We start from the raw sequence: 24,144 nt of genomic DNA on the forward strand, positions 1-24,144 counted from the left end.
TCATTGCTTTCCAGGTGGTGCATCTTCCTTCTCCTGAATGCTCAGAAGTTTTTGTAGGGCCCCTTTGACCTCCTTGTTTCGGAGGCTGTAGATTAGGGGGTTCAGCATGGGGATGATGATACAATACAGGGTAGAAACCAGGGTGTCCACCCACAAGGAGTAGCCCGCACTGGGACGGATGTAATTCAAGTTGCCCATCCCAAAGTAGACAATGACAGTAATCAAGTGGGCAGAACAGGTGGAGAAGGTTTTTCTCCTTCCAGTGCTGGAGCGGATCTTCAGAATTGTAGATAGGATGTAGACATAGGAAATGACAACAAGGAGGAAAGGGCTGAGACCCACAAAAACAGCTGCCGTGTGAAGAGCCATCTCATTGACATAAGTGTCACTACAAGCAATTTTCAAGAGTGGGGGGACATCACAGAAGATGTGATGGATCTGGTTGGCACCACAGAAGACCAAATCAGTGGCCAGGGCAGTGTGGATGGCTGAGTTGAGTGCGCCCCAGATCCATGAAGTCATAGCCAGAGGGAGTCGCACCTCCCTACTCATGAGTTGAGAATAGTGCAAAGGTTCACAGATGGCCGCATAGCGGTCATAGGCCATCACAGCTAGCATTGCACCTTCAGATCCAGCACATGTCATGAGGAAGAACATCTGGGCCAGGCACTGGTTGTAGGAGATGGTGGGCTGCTGGCATAAGAGGTTCTCAAGGATCTTTGGAACCGTGACTGAGGAATAGCAAATGTCTAAGCAGGACAAATGGCTGAGGAAATAGTACATGGGACTGTGGAGACGTGAATCCAGCTGGATTAAGATGAATATCATTGAGTTGGCCACCAAGGTGATGAGGTAGATGGCCAGAAACAGCAGAAAGAGGAAGGGGCGTCCTCTGGGCATGCCAGAGAAACCCAGGAACAAGAATTCAGTCACCTGCAGGGTCTGATTGGTGCCTTCCATGAGGTCCCTCAAAAGTAAGAATTCATGGGTAGCCTCTGGTTTGAAACCAGCACACGAAGAAGAAGCTTCACAAGCATGAGTCAACCGCAGGACTTCCCCAAGGCCACCTGGAATAATTCAACAACGTTTGGCATGAATTAAAAAAATGTCAGCAATCCTGTTCAAAAAGGCAGAATCATGAATGAAGAAGAACTCTGGGAATGAGAAGCTGAATTCCTTCCCTGGGCTCTGTTCATCCAGGATCCCTTACCTGTTTTCAGGGTCCACACCAGGGATTCATCCATACATTCACTAAGTAGAGGGGATTGGCACAAGGTAGTAAGACACACACAACGCACAAGGAGCGATACTATGGAAATTGTCAGGGTTCCGACCAGGGGTGGTATTCAATTTTTTAAAGTTTAGTTTAATTCAGTTTAGTTTAATGTCATGCCACCTTGTACAATGAAATCAAGCACCATCATGACAATGAAAATAAGCACAAACACACATCCTTCACACTCCACACATTGAATTGAAAACCCCAACACCACACCAACACTGCACTGTAGAATTCAAGAGAGCTCCTGCCCTGGGATAGAAGCTGTTTTTCAGCCTATTTGTCCTTGTTTTTATTATTCTCCTCTACCGTCTGGCAGATGGTAATAGTAAAAAAAAAAAAGGGTTCCCAGGATGAGATGGATCTTTGAGGATGTTTTGAACTTTCTTAAGGCAGCAGGAGCTCTAACGCTCTTCCAAAGAGGGGAGAGGGCAACCCATGATCCTCTGGGCAATGAAGTTAACCCTCGGGAGTGCTGTCCCATCTGCCACTGTGCAATTGGCAAACCATACAGAGGTGCAGTCAGTTAAGATACTCTCTCTGGTGCAGCGGTAGAAGGTCACCAGCAGTTTTCCATGCAGTTGTTGTTTCCTGAGATGTCCCCGGTAGTATAATCTCTGCTTGGCCCTTTTGACCGGGGCGGCAAAGTGAGCCCCCCAGGTCAGGTCCTCTTTTAGGGTAACACCCAGAAAGTGAAAACTGGCCGCTTGAGTCCACTCAGTCTCCCTTGAGAAGCCAGGGCTGGAAGTCTGATCTGTTCTTTCTAGATAGTCCACTATCAGCTCCTTGGTCTTATTGGTGCTGAGGGCCAAGTTATTGTCTCCACACCACAAAAGCAACCGTTGGTCCACCTCATCTCATTGGCAAACTCATGCCCGGTTCTCTGAACTACTCAAAATTTCTGCTACTGGTTCTCCAGAACTGGTCAGAACTGGCTGAATGCCACCTCCGGTTCCGACGGATGAGCCTCGAGCCTAGTTTCATTCCTGACTTGCTCTCGAGTTGCCAGAAATATTAATAGCTGTTAGTAGGTGAGTGCAAATAGCCCCAACACAGTATGGGTGGCAACAGGACTGAAGCCCAAGTCAGGAGACTAACAAGGCTGCAAACAGCTTAAACCAGTTGTAGCCCTCATTATTTTTAAAGTATTTTAAACAGCTAATCTGTCCTTTTCAATTTCATTGTACACATGTTCTGCACTGATAATAAACATTTGATTGATTGATTGATTGATTGTCTCCTGTCTGGTCACTGAAGGAGCGGTGGAAGCCACTCTGAGATCGAGCCATCCCTGAACTCCAACCAATGATTGGTTGACCTTCATCTAGTCTATGCTTAGTAAGAAAATATTTTCCCCAAGAAAGAAGATCCGCCCAACCCATGAAAGTCTTTTCAGAAACAGACTCGAAAAATGCCCAAAGATACCATTGGCTAGAGACTGGGGTCTCCCAACTGGAAGGAGAGGGGAGATTTTTCTCAGCAGCCATGTGGAATTTCCGCCTCTTCCTGACAGTGGCTGGTGTTGAGGTGCACCTGAAATGTTTGGCGCCTGCGTTGATCCCCTCCCACTCGCCCCTCTCTGGCTGGATCCGAAGTCCCTTTGCCCCTTTGTGTTCCTCACCTGGTCAGAGGCTCCTGGATGAAGCGGGCAGGTGTGGTCTTCCTCTCTTGTTCCTCTGTCTACTGCTTGCAAGACCCCCGAGGCGCCTCCGTGTTAAAAATGCAGCACTGCAGACTGACTCTGCCCACTGCCAGGAGTTCAATCCTGACTCCGGGTTGGTTCTGCCTTCTATCCTTCCGAGTCCAGTAAAATCAGGACCCTGAGGGTTGGGGACAAGATGCCAATATCCCCTCCTCATTATAAACTGCCCAGAGAGTGACGGAAAGCATGATGGGGTGGTATCTAAGTCTACTGTTGTTGCTGGAAGAAGAGGCAGAGTTTTGATGGCATCTGGGTGTCCCTGGAGGTGACTTGCATCAGCAAAGAGGAAAACAAAGCATCTACGTGCTTCCCACTTGGGAGTTCCTTGCTGAGAACTTTGGAAGTTTAGAATAAAGGGTGGGAGCTGGAAACTTGGGCCGAGATCCACACAAAACAGAATTCCAGAGTCGGAAGGGACCTGGGGGGGGGGTCTTCTAATTCAACATCCGCTCAAGCAGGAAACCCTAGACCATTCCAGACAGCTGGTTGTCCAATGTCTTCTTCAAAACCTCCAGTGATGAAGCTCCCACAACTTCTGGAGGCAGGAAGTTCGCCTGGTCGGTTGTTTCTCATGGTCAGGATATTTCACTCTTCCCCTCAAATATTGGAAGGCTGCTGTCACTCCAGTCCTTCTTTTCATGAAACTAGAGTAGACCTACCCAATTCCAGCAACCGTTCTTTGCATGTTTTAGCCTCCAGTCCCCTAATCATCACTGTTGCTCTTCTCGGCGCTCCTTCCAGGGTCTCAGCTTCTTTTTCCTATCATGGTGATCAAAACCTCCAGTGATGGAGCCTCGCCAACTTCTGGAGGGAAGTCGCCCCCCTGGTGAAGTCTCCCCTTCCAGTTCTCCTCCTTGTTACCATTTGACTGGGATATTATCAGGGGTTGGACTAGAAGACCTTCCACCCCCATTATATTCGATTAGAAAGATTAGATATAGAGGTAAAGAGAGAGATGGAGATAGAGATAGATGAGAGATGAGAGTTGAGAGAGAAAGAGATAGAGAGAGGGGGAGGGAGAGAGGCAGGGAGAGAGAGAGAATAGATAGATAGATAGATAGATAGATAGATAGATAGATAGATAGATAGATAGATAGATAGATAGATAGATAGATAGATAGATAGATAGATAGATAGATAGATAGATAGATAGATAGATAGATAGATAGATAGATAGATAGATAGATAGATAGATAGATAGATAGATAGATAGATAGATAGATCACTGCTCCATCATTGGTAGTTTTTAAAACAAAGACTGGACAACCATTTGCCTAGAATGATCTAAGTTCTCTTGACTTGAGCTGGGATTGGAGACTAGAAGATCTTTGAAGTCCTTTCCAACTCTATGATTCAATGTTCTACATCAAGGGTCTTCAAACTTGGCAAGTTTAAGACTTATGGACTTGAACCCCCAGAATTCCTGAGCTAACATGACTGGAGGAGGAACTCTGGGAGTTGAAGTCCACAAATCTTAAAGCTGTCATGTTTGAAGAACCCTATTCTACATAATCGAGATGTGCCCAAGGTTGAGGAATCATTTGTTTCCCATTATGAACATGTCAACCATTACAAGCTCTTTTCTCCCCAATCATGTTCAACACAATTATACTGTGGCCCATCTGGGATGCCTGAGACCACCAAGTGAGGCTTAGTGTAAGTCACATGGAAGGAAAGTCTGGATGACAATTTGACGGAAGGATTTGGCACTGAAATAAACACAGCGGAACAAAGAATTTCTAAGATTTTATTTGGTTTAGATAAGCATTTTGGAGAGGAGAAATAATGAGCAAACACAAATGGCTAACTTATCACGAGCTTCTACAATTTGTCAACGGGAATGTAAAGTAAGACCAAAAGAAGAACCGGTGGTAGAGGAATATAGTTTTCAGCGGGTTTTTAAATTTAGAGTTATTAAAAGATTTAAACTAGACGAAATAATCTACAGTTTTGACACTGTTAAGACTAGATTTGAAGCAGGATTGTGTACCAATGTTGAAAGTGAAAACAAGGGAACCTGTTGAGAGGGCTAAATTCTTGGATCAAATTAATGACAATATCTAGGTTTACTATAACTGGAAACCTTTATGGAGTTTTGAATGAAGTAAAAAAATTAACTTGTGATTTATGATTTTAAGAATGAAACATGATACCCTGTAGAAAGAAGCATGTTGTAACCATAGAGTAAGGGGTACACTTATAATTGCACTTATAATTTCTGTCCCCTAAAATCTCTCCAGAATCTCCCACCCTTCCTTCCCCTCCAACTGTTGCTATTTTACAGACAAGAATATGAAGAGAGGGCATGAAGGCGATCTCATTTTTCCTTCATTGCTTTCCAGGTGGTGCATCTTCCTTCTCCTGAATGCTCAGAAGTTTTTGTAGGGCCCCTTTGACCTCCTTGTTTCGGAGGCTGTAGATTAGGGGGTTCAGCATGGGGGGGACGATACAATATAAGATGGACATCAGGGTGTCCACCCCCAAGGAGTAGTCTGCACTGGGACGATTGTAATTCAAGTTGGCCATCCCAAAGTAGACAATGACAGTAATCAGGTGGGCAGCACAAGTGGAGAAGGTCTTTCTCCTTCCAGTGCTCGAACGGATCTTCAGAATGGTAGATAGGATGTAGATGTAGGAAATGACAACAAGGAGGAAAGGACTCAGACCCACAAAGACAGTTGCTGTGTGAAGAGCCATCTCATTGACATAAGTGTCACTACAAGCAATTTTCAAGAGTGGGGGGACATCACAGAAGATGTGATGGATCTGGTTGGCTCCACAGAAGATCAAGTCAGTGGCCAGGGCAGTGTGCATGGCTGAGTTGAGTAGGCCCCAGATCCACGAAGTCATAGCCAGAGGGACTTGCACCTCCCTACTCATGAGTTGAGAATAGTGCAAAGGTTCACAGATGGCCGCATAGCGGTCATAGGCCATCACAGCTAGCATTGCACCTTCAGATCCAGCACATGTCATGAGGAAGAACATCTGCGCCATGCACTGGTTGTAGGAGATGGTGAGCTGCTGGCATAAGAGGTTCACAAGGATCTTTGGAACCGTGACTGAGGAATAGCAAATGTCCAAGCAGGACAGATGGCTGAGGAAATAGTACATGGGACTGTGGAGACGTGAATCCAGCTGAATTAAGATGAATATCATTGAGTTGGCCACCAAGGTGATGAGGTAGATGGCCAGAAACAGCAGAAAGAGGAAGGGGCGTCCTCTGGGCATGCCAGAGAAACCCAGGAACAAGAATTCAGTCACCTGCAGGGTCTGATTGGTGCCTTTCATGAGGTCCCTCAAAAGTTAGAATTCATGGGTAGCCTCTGGTTTGAAACCAGCACATGAAGAAGAAGCTTCACAAGCATGAGTCAACCGCAGGACTTCCCCAAGGCCACCTGGAACAATTCAACAATATATGGCATGAATAAAAAAAATGTCAGCAATCCTGTTCAAAAAGGCAGAATCATGAATGAAGAAGAACTCTGGGAATGAGAAGCTGAATTCCTTCCCTGGGCTCTGTCCATCCAGGGTCCCTTACCTGTTTTGTGGGTCCACACCAGGGATTCATCCATACATTCACTAAGTAGTGGGGATTGGAACAAGTTAGTAAGACACAAATAATGTACAAGGAGCGATAGTAAGGAAATTGTCAGGGCTCCAATTCTTTTTTTTTTTTTAGTTTAGTTTAGTTTATTGTCATTGCACTTTGTACAATGGAATCAAACACCATCTTCAGAGCACATCATGACCATGAAAATAAACACAAACGCACATTCTTCACACTCCCCACATTGAATTGAAAACCTCTGATCTTGCAATAACATTGCACTCTACAGTAGAATTCAACAGAGCTCCTGCCCTGGGATAGAAGGTGTTTTCCAGCCTATTTGTCCTTTTTTATTATTATTATTTTCCTATACCCTCTACCAGATGGTAATAGTTCAAAAAAAGGGTTCCCAGGATGAGATGGATCTTTGAGAATGTTTTGAACTTTCTTGAGGCAGTGTGAGAATCTTTTAAACTTTCTTAAAGCTTTTCCAAAGAGGGGTGAGCACCCCAGGTCTGGTCCTCTTTTAGTGTAACACCCAGTAACTTAAAACTGGCCACTTGAGTCCACTCAGTCTCCCTTGAGAAGCAAGGGCTGGATGTCTGATCTGTTCCTTCTAGATAGTCCACTATCAGCTCCTTGGTCTTATTGGTGTTGAGGACCAAGTTATTGTCTCCACACCATGAACGCAACCGTTGGTCCACCTCATCTCAGTAGGCAGACTCACCCCTCCCAGAGATTTTACTACTGGTTCTGTGGGCATGGCTTGGTGGGCATGGTAGGGGAAGGAGACTGTAAAATCTCCAGTCAGAGGTGGGATTGGCCGGTTCTCCGAACTACTCAAAATTTCTGCTACTGATTTTCCAGAACTGGTCAGAACTGGCGGGAATGCCACCTCTAGTTCCGGCGGATGGGCCTCCAGCCAAATTACATTCCTGGCTTGCTCTCGAGTTGCCAGAAATATTAATAGCTGTTAGTAGGTGAATGCAAATAGCCCCAACACAGTATGGGTGGCAACAGGACTGAAGCCCAAGTCAGGAGACTAACAAGGCTGCAAACAGCTTAAACCAGTTGTAGCGCTGATTATTTTTAAGGTATTTTAAACAGCTAATCTGTCTTTTTCAATTCCATTGTACACATGTTCTGCACTGATAATAAACATTTGATTGATTGATTGATTGTCTCCTGTCTGGTCACTGAAGGAGTGGTGGAAGCCACTCTGAGATCAAGCCATCCCTGAACTCCAACCAATGATTGGTTGACCTTCATCTAGTCTATGCTTAGTAAGAAAATATTTTCCCCAAGAAAGAAGATCCGCCCAACCCATGAAAGTCTTTTCAGAAACAGACTTGAAAAATGCCCAAAGATGCCATTGGGTAGAGACTGGGGTCTCCCAACTGGAAGGAAAGGGGAGATTTTTCTCAGCAGCCATGTGGAATTTCCGCCTCTTCCTGACAGTGACTGGTGTTGAGGTGCACCCGAAATGTTTGGCGCATGCGTTGATCCCCCCCCACTCACCCCTCTCTGGCTGGATCCAAAGTCCCTTTGCCCCTTTGTGTTCCTCACCTGGTCAGAGGCTCCTGGATGAAGCGGGCAGGTGTGGTCTTCCTCTCTCTTTCCTCTGTCTACTGCTTGCAAAATCTCCGAGGCGCCTCCGTGTTAAAAATGCAGCACTGCAGACTGACTCTGCCCACTGCCAGGAGTTCAATCCTGACTCCGGGTTGGTTCTGCCTTCCATCCTTCCGAGTCCAGTAAAATCAGGACCCTGAGGGTTGGGGGCAAGATGCCAATAGCCCCTCCTCATTATAAACTGCCCAGAGAGTGACGGAAAGCATGATGGGGTGGTATCTAAGTCTACTGTTGTTGCTGGAAGAAGAGGCAGAGTTTTGATGGCATCTGGGTGTCCCTGGAGGTGACTTGCATCAGCAAAGAGACAAACAAAGCATCTACGTGCTTCCCACTTGGGAGTTCCTTGCTGAGAACTTTGGAAGTTTAGAATAAAGGGTGGGAGCTGGAAACTTGGGCCGAGATCCACACAAAACAGAATTCCAGAGTCGGAAGGGACCTGGGGGGGGGGTCTTCTAATCCAACATTTGCTCAAGCAGGAAACCCTCGACCATTCCAGACAGCTGGTTGTCCAATCTCTTCTTCAAAACCTCCAGTGATGAAGCTCCCACAACTTCTGGAGGCAGGAAGTTCCCCTGGTCAGTTGTTTCTCATGGTCAAGATATTTCACTCTTCCCCTCAAATACTCGAAGGCTGCTGTCACCCCTAGTCCTTCTTTTCATGAAACTAGAGTAGACCTACCCGATTCCAGCAACCGTTCTTTGCATGTGTTAGCCTCCAGTCCCCTAATCATCACTGTTGCTCTTCTCGGCGCTCCTTTCAGAGTCTCAGCTTCTTCTTCCTATCCTGGTGACCAAAACCTCCAGTGATGGAGCCTTGCCAACTTCTGGAGGGAAGTCGCTTCCCTGGTGAAGTCTTCCCTTCCAGTTCTCCTCCTTGTTACCATTTGACTGGGATATTGGGAATATTATCCTTGTTACCATTTGACTGGGACTGGGAATATTATCAGGGGTTGGACTAGAAGACCTTCCACCCCCATTATATTCGATTAGAAAGATTAGATATATAGGTAAAGAGAGAGATGGAGATAGAGATAGATGAGAGATGAGAGTTGAGAGAGAAAGAGATAGAGAGAGGGGGAGGGAGAGAGGGAGGGAGAGAGAGAGAATAGATAGATAGATAAATAGATAGACAGATGATAGATAGATAGATAGATAGATAGATAGATAGATAGATAGATAGATAGATAGATAGATCACTGCTCCATCATTGGTAGTTTTTAAAACAAAGATTGGACAACCATTTGCCTAGAATGATATAAGTTCTCTTGACTTGAGCTGAGATTGGACACTAGAAGATCTTTGAAGTCCTTTCCAACTCTATGATTCAAAGTTCTACATCAAGGGTCTTCAAACTTGGCAAGTTCAAGACTTATGGACTTCAACTCCCAGAATTCCTGAGCTAATATGACTAGAGGAGGAACTCTGGGAGTTGAAGTCCACAAATCTTAAAGCTGTCATGTTTGAAGAACCCTATTCTACATAATCCAGATATTGCTCAGGGTTGAGTAATTATTGGTTTTCCATTATGAAAATGTCAACCGTTACAACCTCTTTTCTCCCCAATCTTGTTCAACACAATTCTACTGTGGCCCATCTGGGATGCCTGAGACCACCAAGTGAGGCTTAGTGTAAGTCACATGGAAGGAACGTCTGGATGACAATTTGACGGAAGGATTTGGGGCTGAAATAAACACAGCGGAACAAAGAATTTCTAAGATTTTATTTGGTTTAGATAAGCATTTTGGAGAGGAGAAATAATGAGCAAACACAAATGGCTAACTTATCACGAGCTACTACAATTTGTCAACGGGAATGTAAAGTAAGACCAAGAGAAGAACCGGTGGTAGAGGAATATAGTTTTCATGGGTTTTTAAATTTAGAGTTATTAAAAGATTTAAACTAGATGAAATAATCTACATTTTTGACACTGTTAAGACTAGATTTGAAGCAGGATTGTGTACCAATGTTGAAAGTGAAAACAAGGGAACCTGTTGAGAGGGCTAAATTCTTTGATCAAATTAAAGACAATATGTAGGTTTATTATAACTGGAAACCCTTATGGAGTTTTGAATGAAGTAGAAAGAATTAATTTATGATTTTAAGAATGAAACATGATACCCTGTAGAAAGAAGCATGTTGTAACCATAGAGTAGGGGGTACATTTATAATTTCACTTATAATTTCTGTGGAGAAGATTGGAATCAACTAATTCCTCCCTTCCCTTCCCTTCCCTTCCCTTCCCTTCCCTTCCCACCAGTGATGGAGCACAAGGGGGGAGCTAGACAAGGCACAGCAGAGCCTGGGGATGAAGAGGTAGAGATTTCGGGTCCCCTAAAATCTCCCCAGAATCTCCCACCCTTCCTTCCCCTGTGTGACCCCTTCCCCTCCAACTGTTGCTATTTTACAGACAAGAATATGCAGAGAGGGCCTGAAGGCGATCCCATTTTTCCTTCATTGCTTTCCAGGTGGTGCATCTTCCTTCTCCTGAATGCTCAGAAGTTTTTTTAGGGCCCCTTTGACCTCCCTGTTTCGGAGGCTGTAGATTAGGGGGTTCAGCATGGGGGTGATGATACAATATAAGATGGACATCAGCGTGTCCACCCCCAAGGAGTAGTCTTCACTGGGACGGTTGTAATTCAAGGCAGCCATCCCAAAGTAGACAACGACAGTTATCAAGTGGGCAGCGCAGGTGGAGAAGGTCTTTCTCCTTCCAGTGCTGGAACGGATCTTCAGAATGGTAGATATGATGTAGACATAGGAAGTGACAACAAGTAGGAAAGGGCTCACACCTAGAAAAACAGTTGCTGTGTGAAGAGCCATCTCATTGACATAAGTGTCGCTACAAGCAATTTTCAAGAGTGGTGGGACATCACAGAAGATGTGATAGATCTGGTTGGCTCCACAGAAGACCAAATCGGTGGCCAGGACAGTGTGGATGGCTGAGTTGAGTAGGCCCCAGATCCACGAAGCCATAGCCAGAGGGACTCGCACCTCCCTACTCATGAGTTGAGAATAGTGCAAAGGTTCACAGATGGCCGCATAGCGGTCATAGGCCATCACAGCCAGCAGTGTGCATTCAGTTCCAGTACATGTCATGAAGAAGAACATCTGGGCCATGCACTGGTTGTAGGAGATGGTGGGCTGCTGGCATAAGAGGTTCACAAGGATCATTGGAACCGTGACTGAGGAATAGCAAATGTCTAAGCAGGACAGATGGCTGAGGAAATAGTACATGGGACTGTGGAGACGTGAATCCAGCTGGATCAAGATGAGGATGACCGAGTTGGCCATCAAGGTGATGAGGTAGATGGCCAGAAACAGCAGAAAGAGGAAGGGGCGTCCTCTGGACATGCCAGAGAAACCCAGGAACAAGAATTCGGTCACCTGCAGGGTCTGATTGGCGCCTTCCATGAGGTTCCTCAAAAGTTAGAATTCATGGGTAGCCTCTGGTTTGAAACCAGCACATGAAGAAGCAGCTTCACAAGCATGAGTCAACCGCAGGACTTCCCCAAGGCCACCTGGAATAATTAAACAACGTATGGCATGAATAAAAAACTGTCAGCAATCCTGTTCAAAAAGGCAGAATTATGAATGAAGAAGAACTCTGGGAATGAGAAGCTGAATTCCTTCCCTGGGCTCTGTTCATCCAGGATCCCTTACCTGTTTTCAGGGTCCACACCAGGGATTCATCCATACATTCACTAAGTCAAGGGGATTGGCACAAGGTAGTAAGACACACACAATGTACAAGGAGCGATACGAAGGAAATTGTCAGGGTTCCGACCAGTGGTGGTATTCAATTTTTTAAAGTTTAGTTTAATTCAGTTTAGTTTATTGTCATGCCACCTGATACAATGAAATCAAGCACCATCTTCAATGCACATCATGACAATGAAAATAAGCACAAACAAACATCCTTCACACTCCACACATTGAATTGAAAACCCCAACACCACACCAACACTGCACTGTAGAATTCAACAGAGCTCCTGCCCTGGGATAGAAGCTGTTTTTCAGCCTATTTGTCCTTGTTTTTATTATTCTCCTATACCGTCTGCCAGATGGTAATAGTTCAAAAAAAGGGTTCCCAGGATGAGATGGATCTTTGAGAATGTTTTAAACTTTCTTACGGCAGCAGGAGCTCTAAAGCTCTTCCAAAGAGGGGAGAGGGCAGCCCAGGATCTTCTGGGCAATGACATTCACCCTCTGGAGTGCTGTCCTATCTGCCACTGTGCAATTTGCAAACCATACAGAGGTACAGTAAATTAACATACTCTCTGTGGTGCAGCGGTAGAAGGTCACCAGCAGTTTTCCATGCGGTTGTTGTTTCCCTAGAAGTCCCAGGTAGTATAATCTCTGCTTGGCCCTTTTGACCAGGGCTGCAAAGTGAGCCCCCCAGGTCAGGTCCTCTTTTAGGGTAACACCCAGAAACTTAAAACTGGCCACTTGAGTCCACTCAGTCTCCCTTGATAAGCCAGGGCTGGATTTCTGATCTCTTCCTTCTGTATAGTCCACTATCAGCTGCTTGGTCTTATTGGTATGGAGGACCAAGTTATTGTCTCCACGCCACGAAAGCAACCATTGGTCCACCTCATCATGGTAGGTAGACTCACCCCACCCCACCCGGAGATTTTACTACTGGTTATGTGAGCGTGGCTTGGTGGGCATGGTAGGGGAAGGAGACTGTAAAATCTCCAGTCAGAGGTGGGATTGGCCGGTTCTCCGAACTACTCAAAATTTCTTCTACTGATTCTCCAGAACTGGTCAGAACTGGCTGAATGCCACCTCTGGTTCCGACGGATGAGCCTTGAGCCAAGTTTCATTCCTGGCTTGCTCTCGAGTTGCCAGAAATATTAATAGCTGTTAGTAGGTGAGTGCAAATAGCCCCAACACAGTATGGGTGTCAACAGGACTGAAGCCCAAGTCAGGAGACTAACAAGGCTGCACACAGCTTAAACCAGTTGTAGCGCTCATTATTTTTAAAGTATTTTAAACAGCTAATTTGTCTTTTTCAATTTCATTGTACCCATGTTCTGCACTGATAATAAACATTTGATTGATTGATTGATTGTCTCCTGTCTGGTCCCTGAAGGAGTGGTGGAAGCCACTCTGAGATCAAACCATCCTGAACTCCAATCAATGATTGGTTGACCTTCATCTAGTCTATGCTTAGTAAGAAAATACTTTCCCCAAGAAAGAAGATCTGCACAACCCATGAAAGTCTTTTCAGAAACAGACCTAAAAAATGCCCAAAGATGCCATTGGGTAGAGACTGGGGTCTCCCAACTGGAAGGAGAGGGGAGATTTTTCTCAGCAGCCATGTGGAATTTCCGCCTCTTCCTGACAGTGGCTGGTGTTGAGGTGCACCTGAAATGTTTGGCGCATGCGTTGATCCCCCCCCACTCGCCCCTCTCTGGCTGGATCCGAAGTCCCTTTGCCCCTTTGTGTTCCTCACCTGGTCAGAGGCTCCTGGATGAAGCGGGCAGGTGTGGTCTTCCTCTCTCTTTCCTCTGTCTACTGCTTGCAAGACCCCCGAGGCGCCTCCGTGTTAAAAATGCAGCACTGCAGACTGACTCTGCCCACTGCCAGGAGTTCAATCCTGACTCCGGGTTGATTCTGCCTTCCATCCTTCCGAGTCCAGTAAAATCAGGACCCTGAGGGTTGGGGGCAAGATGCCAATAGCCCCTCCTCATTATAAACTGCCCAGAGAGTGACGGAAAGCATGATGGGGTGGTATCTAAGTCTACTGTTGTTGCTGGAAGAAGAGGCAGAGTTTTGATGGCATCTGGGTGTCCCTGGAGGTGACTTGCATCAGCAAAGAGACAAACAAAGCATCTACGTGCTTCCCACTTGGGAGTTCCTTGCTGAGAACTTTGGAAGTTTAGAATAAAGGGTGGGAGCTGGAAACTTGGGCCGAGATCCACACAAAACAGAATTCCAGAGTCGGAAGGGACCTGGGGGGGGGTCTTCTAATCCAACATTTGCTCAAGCAGGAAACCCTAGACCATTCCAGACAGCTGGTTGTCCAATCTCTTCTTCAAAACCTCCACTGATGAAGCTCCCACAACTTCTGGAGGCAGGAAGTTCCCCGGGTTAGTTGTTTCTCATGGTCAGGAAATTTCACTCTTCCCCTCAAATATTGGAAGGCTGCTGTCACTCCAGTCCTTCTTTTCATGAAACTAGAGTAGACCTACCCAATTCCAGCAACCGTTCTTTGCATGTTTTAGCCTCCAGTCCCCTAATCATCACTGTTGCTCTTCTTGGCACCCCTTCCAGAGTCTCAGCTTCTTTTTCCTATCATGGTGATCAAAACCTCCAGTGATGGAGCCTCCCCGACTTCTGGAGGGAAGTGGCTCCCCTGGTGAAGTCTTCCCTTCCAGTTCTCCTCCTTCCTCAGCCTCGGTCATTGGGCAGGAGGTGAGTTGTTCCCTCTGGTAGAGGGACAAAGATGGAGACTTAGTAGCCAAAGCTTGTGGGGCTCTGAAGGTGGACCTCTCTGCTTTCTTGTTTGGGCCCCTGGAGTTCTGGGACTTTTGCAGGGTGTCGGGACACACGGCCAGGAGGCTTCTTGTGTCGTCTACATTCTGTGGTTGGTTTTTTTATTATTTTACATTATAATGAGTTTTTGGGTTATTAAAGTTCCACTCTTTGGGCAATTCTTGTCTCTGGCTGGTTTGAACTGGTCCTTATCAGAATTTCACATTCTTGCTTGTTAGTTCAAAGAACCAGAAACATTAATCAACAGGTGTTTATTAATTCATCCTTGTTACTGAAAACATTACTCAAAGGGTCCTTCTTCTCCTGCTCCCATCACCATCGTGCTGGGAATTGACGGGCTCTTGTTACCATTTGACTGGGATATTATCAGGGGTTGGACTAGAAGACCTTCCACCCCCATTATATTCGATTAGAAAGATTAGATAAATAGGTAAAGATGGAGATAGAGATAGATGAGAGATGAGAGTTGAGAGAGAAAGAGATAGAGAGAGGGGGAGGGAGAGAGGGAGGGGGAGGGAGAGAGAATAGATAGATGATAGATAGATAGATAGATAGATAGATAGATAGATAGATAGATAGATAGATAGATAGATAGATAGATAGATAGATCACTGCTCCATCCTAGGTAGTTTTCAAACAAAGACTGGACAACCATTTGCCTAGAATGATCTAAGTTCTCTTGACTTGAGCTGAGATTGGACACTAGAAGATCTTTGAAGTCCTTTCCAACTTTATGATTCAATGTTCTACATCAAGGGTCTTCAAACTTGGCAAGTTTAAGACTTATGGACTTCAACTCCCAGAATTCCTGAGCTAACATGACTGGAGGAGGAACTCTGGGAGTTGAAGTCCACGAATCTTAAAGCTGTCAAGTTTGAAGAACCCTATTCTACATAATCGAGATGTGCCCAAGGTTGAAGAATCATTTGTTTGCCATTATGAAAATGTCAACCGTTACAACCTCTTTTCTCCCCAATCTTGTTCAACACAATTCTACTGTGGCCCATCTGGGATGCCTGAGACCACCAAGTTAGGCTTAGTGTAAGTCACATGGAAGGAACGTCTGGATGACAATTTGACGGAAGGATTTGGGGCTGAAATAAACACAGCGGAACAAAGAATTTCTAAGATTTTATTTGGTTTAGATAAACATTTTGGAGAGGAGAAATAATGAGCAAACACAAATGGCTAACTTATCACGAGCTACTACAATTTGTCAACGGGAATGTAAAATAAGACCAAGAGAAGAACCGGTGGTAGAGGAGTATAGTTTTCAGTGGGTTTTTAAATTTAGAGTTATTAAAAGATTTAAACTAGACGAAATAATCTACATTTTTGACACTGTTAAGACTAGGTTTGAAGCAGGATTGTGTACCAATGTTGAAAGTGAAAACAAGGGAACCTGTTGAGAGGGCTGAATTCCTGGATCAAATTAAAGACAATATCTAGGTTTATTATAACTGAAAACCCTTATGGAGTTTGAATGAAGTAGAAAAAAATAATTTATGATTTTAAGAATGAAACATGATACCCTGTAGAAAGAAGCATGTTGTAACCATAGAGTAAGGGGTACATTTATAATTTCACTTATAATTTCTGTGGAGAAGATTGGAATCAACTAATTCCTCCTTCCCTTCCCTTCCTTCCTTCCTTCCTTCCCTTCCTTCCTTCCCCTTCCTTCCTTCCCTTCCTTCCTTCCTTTCCACCAGTGATGGAGCACAAGAGGGGAGCTAGACAAGGCACAGCAGAGCCTGGAGATGAAGAGGTAGAGACATAGGGTCCCCTAAAATCTCCCCAGAATCTCCCACCCTTCCTTCCCCTGTGTGACCCCTTCCCCTCCAACTGTTGCTATTTTACAGACAAGAATATGAAGAGAGGGCATGAAGGTGATCAAATTTTTCCTTCATTGCTTTCCAGGTGGTGCATCTTCCTTCTCCTGAATGCTCAGAAGTTTTTGTAGGGCCCCTTTGACCTCCTTGTTTCGGAGGCTGTAGATTAGGGGGTTCAGCATGGGGATGATGATACAATACAGGGTGGAAACCAGGGTGTCCACCCCCAAGGAGTAGCCTGCACTGGGATGGTTGTAATTCAAGGCGGCCATCCCAAAGTAGACAATGACAGTAATCAAGTGGGCAGCACAGGTGGAGAAGGTCTTTCTCCTTCCAGTGCTGGAGCGGATCTTCAGAATGGTAGATAGGATGTAGATGTAGGAAATGACAACAAGGAGGAAAGGGCTCAGACCCACAAAAACAGCTGCCGTGTGAAGAGCCATCTCATTGACATAAGTGTCGCTACACGCAATTTTCAAGAGTGGTGGGACATCACAGAAGATGTGATGGATCTGGTTGGCTCCACAGAAGACCAAATCGGTGGCCAGGGCAGTGTGGATGGCTGAGTTGAGTACGCCCCAGATCCATGAAGTCATAGCCAGAGGGACTCGCACCTCCCTACTCATGAGTTGAGAATAGTGCAAAGGTTCACAGATGGCCGCATAGCGGTCATAGGCCATCACAGCTAGCATCGTGCCCTCAGATCCAGCAGATGTCATGAGGAAGAACATCTGGGCCATGCACTCGTTGTAGGGGATTGTGGGCTGTTGGCATAAGAGGTTCACAAGGATCTTTGGAACCGTGACCGAGGAATAGCAAATGTCTAAGCAGGACAAATGGCTGAGGAAATAGTACATGGGACTGTGGAGACGTGAATCCAGCTGAATTAAGATGAATATCATTGAGTTGGCCACCAAGGTGATGAGGTAGATGGCCAGAAACAGCAGAAAGAGGAAGGGGCGTCCTCTGGGCATGCCAGAGAAACCCAGGAACAAGAATTCGGTCACCTGCAGGGTCTGATTGGCGTCTTCCATGAGGTCCCTCAACAGTTAGAATTCATGGGTATCCTCTGGTTTGAAACCAGCACATGAAGAAGAAGCTTCACAAGCATGAGTCAACCGCAGGACTTCCCCAAGGCCACCTGGAATAATTAAACAACGTTTGGCATGAATTAAAAAAACGTCAGCAATCCTGTTCAAAAAGGCAGAATCATGAATGAAGAAGAACTCTGGGAATGAGAAGCTGAATTCCTTCCCTGGGCTCTGTTCATCCAGGATCCCTTACCTGTTTTCAGGGTCCACACCAGGGATTCATCCATACATTCACTAAGTAGAGGGGATTGGCACAAGGTAGTAAGACACACACAATGGACAAGGAGCTATACTAAGGAAATTGTCAGGGTTCCGACCAGGGGTGGTATTCATATTTTTGTTTAGTTTAGTTTAGTTTAGTTTAGTTTAGTTTAGTTTAGTTTAGTTTAGTTTAGTTTAGTTTAGTTTAGTTCAGTTTAGTATATTGTCATGCCACCTCGTACAACGAAATCAAGCACCATCTTCAAGGCACATCATGACCATGAAAATAAACACAAACACACATTCTTCACATTCCACACATTGAATTGAAGATCCCTGATCTCACAATAATATTGCACTCTACAGTAGAATTCAACAGAGCTCCTGCCCTGGGATAGAAGCTGTTTTCCAGCCTCTTTGTCCTTGTTTTTATTATTATCCTGTACCATCTGTCAGGTGGTAATAGTAAAAAAAAAAAGGGTCCCCAGGATGAGATGGATCTTTGAGAATGTTTTGAACTTTCTTAAGGCAGCAGGAGCTCTAAAGCTCTTCCAAAGAGGGGAGAGGGCAACCTATGATCCTCTGGGCAATGACCTTAACCCTCTGGAGCACTTTCCTATCTGCCACTGTGCAATTGGCAAACCATACACAGGTACAGTCACTTAAGATACTCTCTCTGGTGCAGCAGTAGAAGGTCACCAGCAGTTTTCCATGCAGTTGTTGTTTCCTGAGAAGTCCCAGGTAGTATAATCTCTGCAGGGCCCTTTTGACCAGGGCTGCAATGTGAGCCCCCCAGGTCAGGTCCTCTTTTAGGGTAACACCCAGAAACTTAAAACTGGCCACTTGAGTCCACTCAGTCTCCCTTGAGAAGCAAGGGCTGGAGGTCTGATCTGTTTCTTCTGTATAGTCCACTATCAGCTCCTTGGTCTTATTGGTGTTGAGGACCAAGTTATTGTCTCCACACCACGAGAGCAACCGTTGGTCCACCTCATCTCAGTAGGCAGACTCACCCCTCCCAGAGATTTTACTACTGGTTCTGTGGGCATGGCTTGGTGGGCGTGGTAGGGGAAGGAGACTGTAAAATCTCCAGTCAGAGGTGGAATTGGCCGGTTCTCCGAACTACTCAAAATTTCTTCTACTGGTTCTACAGAACTGGTCAGAACTGGCTGAATGCCACCTCTGGTTCCAATGGATGAGCCTCGAGCCAAATTTCATTCCTGGCTTGCTCTTGAGTTGCCAGAAATATTAATAGCTGTTAGTAGGTGAATGCAAATACCCCCAACACAGTATGGGTGGCAACAGGACTGAAGCCCAAGTCAGGAGACTAACAAGGCTGCAAACAGCTTAAACCAGTGGTAGCGCTGATTATTTTTAAAGTATTTTAAACAGCTAATCTGTCTTTTTCAATTCCATTGTACACATGTTCTGCACTGATAATAAACATTTGATTGATTGATTGATTGATTGATTGATTGTCTCCTGTCTGGTCACTGAAGGAGTGGTGGAAGCCACTCTGAGATCAAGCCATCCTGAACTCCAATCAATGATTGGTTGACCTTCATCTAATCTATGCTTAGTAAGAAAATACTTTCCCCAAGAAAGAAGATCTGCCCAACCCATGAAAGTCTTTTCAGAAACAGACTCGAAAAATGCCCAAAGATATCATTGGGTAGAGACTGGGGTCTCCCAACTGGAAGGAGAGGGGAGATTTTTCTCAGCAGCCATGTGGAATTTCCGCCTCTTCCTGACAGTGGCTGGTGTTGAGGTGCACCTGAAATGTTTGGCGCATGCGTTGATCCCCTCCCACTCGCCCCTCTCTGGCTGGATCCGAAGTCCCTTTGCCCCTTTGTGTTCCTCACCTGGTCAGAGGCTCCTGGATGAAGCAGGCAGGTGTGGTCTTCCTCTCTCTTTCCTCTGTCTACTGCTTGCAAGACCCCCAAGGCGCCTCCGTGTTAAAAATGCAGCACTGCAGACTGACTCTGCCCACTGCCAGGAGTTCAATCCTGACTCCGGGTTGATTCTGCCTTCCATCCTTCCGAGTCCAGTAAAATCAGGACCCTGAGGGTTGGGGGCAGGATGCCAATAGCCCCTCCTCATTATAAACTGCCCAGAGAGTGACGGAAAGCATGATGGGGTGTTATCTAAGTCTACTGTTGTTGCTGGAAGAAGAGGCAGAGTTTTGATGGCATCTGGGTGTCCCTGGAGACGACTTGCATCAGCAAAGAGGAAAACAAAGCATCTACGTGCTTCCCACTTGGGAGTTCCTTGCTGAGAACTTTGGAAGTTTAGAATAAAGGGTGGGAGCTGGAAACCTGGGCCGAGATCCACACAAAACAGAATTCCAGAGTCGGAAGGGACCTGGGCGGGGGGGGTCTTCTAATCCAACATCTGATCAAGCAGGAAACCCTCGACCATTCCAGACAGCTGGTTGTCCAATCTCTTCTTCAAAACCTCCAGTGATGAGGCTCCCACAATTTCTGGAGGCAGGAAGTTCCCCTGGTCAGTCGTTTCTCATGGTCAGGAAATTTCAGATTTAACAGGTTTAACAGATAATCAGAGTTGGAAGGGACCTTGTAGCTCATCTAGTCCAACCCCCCACCCAAGCGGGACACCCTACACCATTTCTGACAATCCAATCTCTTCTTGAAAGTATCAAGTGATGGAGCTCCCACAACTTCCGAGGGCAACTTCTGTTCCATGGGTTGATTGTTCTCACTGTCAGAAAGTTTCTCCTTATTTCCAGGTTGAATCTCTCCTTGATCAGTTTCCATCCATTATTCCTTGTCTGGCCTTCGGGTCCTTTAGAAAATAGTTTGACCCCCTTCCTCCTCTCTATGGTGGCCCCTGATATATTGGAAGACCCCTATCCTGTCTCCCCTGGTCCTTCTGTTTTCTAGACTAGCCAAGCCCAGTTCCTGAAATCGTTTGTTGTATTTTTAGCCTCCAGTCAATCAACCTGGTTGCTCTTCTCTGTACTTTTTCCAGAGTCTCAACATCTTTTTTATAGTGTGGTGAGCAAAACTGGATGCAGTAATCTAGGTGTGGCCTTACTAAGGCTTTATAGAGTGCTATTAGTATCTCCCTTGATCTTGACTGTATCAAGACTGTATTCAAAGGGTCCTTCTTCTCCTGCTCCCATCACCATCGTGGTGGGAATTGATTGGCTCTTGTTACCATTTGACTGGGATATTATCAGGGGTTGGACTAGAAGACCTTCCACCCCCATTATATTAGATTAGAAAGATTAGATATATAGGTAAAGAGAGAGATGGAGATAGATGAGAGATGAGAGTTGAGAGAGAAAGAGATAGAGAGAGGGGGAGGGAGAGAGCGAGGGAGAGTGAGAGAGAATAGATAGATGATAGATAGATAGATAGATAGATAGATAGATAGATAGATAGATAGAGAGATAGATAGATCACTGCTCCATCCTACGTAGTTTTCAAACAAAGACTGGACAACCATTTGCCTAGAATGATCTAAGTTCTCTTGACTTGAGCAGGGATTGGACACTAGAAGATCTTTGAAGTCCTTTCCAACTCTATGATTCAATGTTCTACATCAAGGGTCTTCAAACATGGCAAGTTTAAGACTTATGGACTTCAACTCCCAGAATTCCTGAGCTAACATGACTGGAGGAGGAACTCCGCGAGTTGAAGTCCACGAATCTTAAAGCTGTCAAGTTTGAAGAGCCCTATTCTACATAATCGAGATGTGCCCAAGGTTGAGGAATCATTTCTTTCCCATTATGAAAATGTCAACCGTTACAACCTCTTTTCTCCCCAATCATGTTCAACACAATTCTACTGTGGCCCATCTGGGATGCCTGAGACCACCAAGTTAGGCTTAGTGTAAGTCACATGGAAGGAATGTCTGGATGACAATTTGACGGAAGGATTTGGGGCTGAAATAAACACAGCGGAACAAAGAATTTCTAAGATTTTATTTGGTTTAGATAAGCATTTTGGAGAGGAGAAATAATGAGCAAACACAAATGGATAACTTATCACGAGCTTCTACAATTTGTCAACGGGAATGTAAAATAAGACCAAGAGAAGAACCGGTGGTAGAGGAATATAGATTTCAGTGGGTTTTTAAATTTAGAGTTATTAAAAGATTTAAACTAAACGAAATAATCTACAGTTTTGACACTGTTAAGACTAGATTTGAAGCAGGATTGTGTACCAATGTTGAAAATGAAAACAAGGGAACCTGTTGAGAGGGCTGAATTCTTGGATCAAATTAAAGACAATATCTAGGTTTATTATAATTGGAAACCCTTATGGAGTTTTGAATGAAGTAGAAAAAAATAATTTATGATTTTAAGAATGAAACATGATACCCTGTAGAAAGAAGCATGTTGTAATCATAGAGTAAGGGGTACATTTATAATTTCACTTATAATTTCTGTGGAGAAGATTGGAATCAACTACTTCCTCCCTTCCCTTCCCTTCCCTTCCCTTCCCTTCCCTTCCCTTCCCTTCCCTTCCCTCCCCTTCCCTTCCCTTCCCTTCCCTTCCCTTCCCTTCCTTCCCTTCCCACCAGTGATGGAGCACAAGAGGGGAGCTAGACAAGGCACAGCAGAGCCTGGAGATGAAGAGGTAGAGACTTAGGGTCCCCTAAAATCTCCCCAGAATCTCCCACCCTTCCTTCCCCTGTGTGACCCCTTCCCCTCCAACTGTTGCTATTTTACAGACAAGAATATGCAGAGAGGGCATGAAGGTGATCAAATTGTTCCTTCATTGCTTTCCAGGTGGTGCATCTTCCTTCTCCTGAATGCTCAGAAGTTTTTGTAGGGCCCCTTTGACCTCCCTGTTTCGGAGGCTGTAGATTAGGGGGTTCAGCATGGGGGTGATGATACAATACAGGGTGGAAACCAGGGTGTCCACCCCCAAAGAGTAGCCCGCACTGGGACGGTTGTAATTCAAGATGGCCATCCCAAAGTAGACAATGACGGTAATCAAGTGGGCAGCACAAGTGGAGAAGGTCTTTCTCCTTCCAGTGCTGGAACGGATCTTCAGAATGGTAGATAGGATGTAGACGTAGGAAATGACAACAAGGAGGAAAGGGCTCAGACCGACAAAGACGGTTGCTGTGTGAAGAGCCATCTCATTGACATAAGTGTCGCTACAAGCAATTTTCAAGAGTGGTGGGACATCACAGAAGATGTGATGGATCTGGTTTTCTCCACAGAAGACCAAATCGGTCCCCAAGGTAGTGTGGATGGCTGAGTTGAGAAGACCCGAGATCCATGAAGCCACAGCCAGAGAGACTCGCATCTCCCTACTCATGAATTGAGAATAGTGCAAAGGCTCACAGATGGCCGCATAGCGGTCATAAGCCATCACAGCCAGCAGTGTGCATTCAGATCCAGCACATGTCATGAAGAAGAACATCTGGGCCATGCACTGGTTGTAGGAGATGGTGGGCTGCTGGCATAAGAGGTTCACAAGGATCTTTGGAACCGTGACTGAGGAATAGCAAATGTCTAAGCAGGACAGATGGCTGAGGAAATAGTACATGGGACTGTGGAGACGTGAATCCAGCTGGATTAAGATGAATATCATTGAGTTGGCCACCAAGGTGATGAGGTAGATGGCCAGAAACAGCAGAAAGAGGAAGGGGCGTCCTCTGGACATGCCAGAGAAACCCAGGAACAAGAATTCGGTCACCTGCAGGGTCTGATTGGCGCCTTCCATGAGGTCCCTCAAACGTTAGAATTCATGGGTAGCCTCTGGTTTGAAACCAGCACATGAAGAAGAAGCTTCACAAGCATGAGTCAACCGCAGGACTTCCCCAAGGCCACCTGGAATAATTAAACAACGTATGGCATGAATAAAAAAATGTCAGCAATCCTGTTCAAAAAGGCAGAATCATGAATGAAGAAGAACTCTGGGAATGAGAAGCTGAATTCCTTCCCTGGGCTCTGTTCATCCAGGATCCCTTACCTGTGTTCAGGGTCCACACCAGGGATTCATCCATACATTCACTAAGTAGAGGGGATTGGCACAAGGTAGTAAGACACACACAACGTACAAGGAGCTATACTAAGGAAATTGTCAGGGTTCCGACCAGTGGTGGTATTCAATTTTTTAAAGTTTAGTTTAGTTTAGTTTAGTTTAGTTTAGTTTAGTTTAGTTTAGTTTAGTTTAGTTTAGTTTAGTTTAGTTTATTGTCATGCCACCTGATACAATAAAATTAAACACCATCCTCAGAGCATATCATGATCATGAAAAAGACACGAACACACATTCTTCACACTCCACACATTGAATTGAAGATCCCTGATCTCACAATAATATTGGACTCTACAGCAAGATTCAAAAGAGCTCCTGCCCTGGGATAGAAGCTGTTTTCCAGCCTCTTTGT

General features: G+C 45.3%; 5 protein-coding genes across 5 annotated transcripts; all 5 read right to left on the reverse strand.

Moving 5' to 3' along the window:
• Positions 1 to 960, reverse strand: LOC148125712 (olfactory receptor 5V1-like). The gene has a single exon (XM_087935649.1). It carries the CDS (start codon positions 958 to 960, stop codon positions 1 to 3), a length of 960 nt encoding a protein of 319 aa, XP_087791775.1.
• Positions 961 to 5,309: 4,349 nt separating this feature from the next.
• LOC148125713 (olfactory receptor 5V1-like) lies at positions 5,310 to 6,269 on the reverse strand. Its single transcript, XM_087935650.1, has one exon. The coding sequence runs from the start codon at positions 6,267 to 6,269 to the stop codon at positions 5,310 to 5,312; it is 960 nt and encodes a 319-aa protein (XP_087791776.1).
• Positions 6,270 to 10,607: 4,338 nt separating this feature from the next.
• Positions 10,608 to 11,573, reverse strand: LOC148125714 (olfactory receptor 5V1-like). The gene has a single exon (XM_087935651.1). The coding sequence runs from the start codon at positions 11,565 to 11,567 to the stop codon at positions 10,608 to 10,610; it is 960 nt and encodes a 319-aa protein (XP_087791777.1). The 5' UTR covers positions 11,568 to 11,573.
• Positions 11,574 to 16,557: 4,984 nt separating this feature from the next.
• On the reverse strand, positions 16,558 to 17,517 carry LOC148125715 (olfactory receptor 5V1-like). The gene has a single exon (XM_087935652.1). The coding sequence runs from the start codon at positions 17,515 to 17,517 to the stop codon at positions 16,558 to 16,560; it is 960 nt and encodes a 319-aa protein (XP_087791778.1).
• Positions 17,518 to 22,514: 4,997 nt separating this feature from the next.
• Positions 22,515 to 23,474, reverse strand: LOC148125716 (olfactory receptor 5V1-like). Its single transcript, XM_087935653.1, has one exon. It carries the CDS (start codon positions 23,472 to 23,474, stop codon positions 22,515 to 22,517), a length of 960 nt encoding a protein of 319 aa, XP_087791779.1.
• Between the last annotated feature and the right edge of the window lie 670 nt (positions 23,475 to 24,144).

Source organism: Pseudonaja textilis, chromosome 5 (genome assembly GCF_049901715.1).
Source record: "Pseudonaja textilis isolate UNSWEBS1 chromosome 5, rPseTex1.2, whole genome shotgun sequence".
Lineage (NCBI taxonomy): Eukaryota > Metazoa > Chordata > Lepidosauria > Squamata > Elapidae > Pseudonaja > Pseudonaja textilis.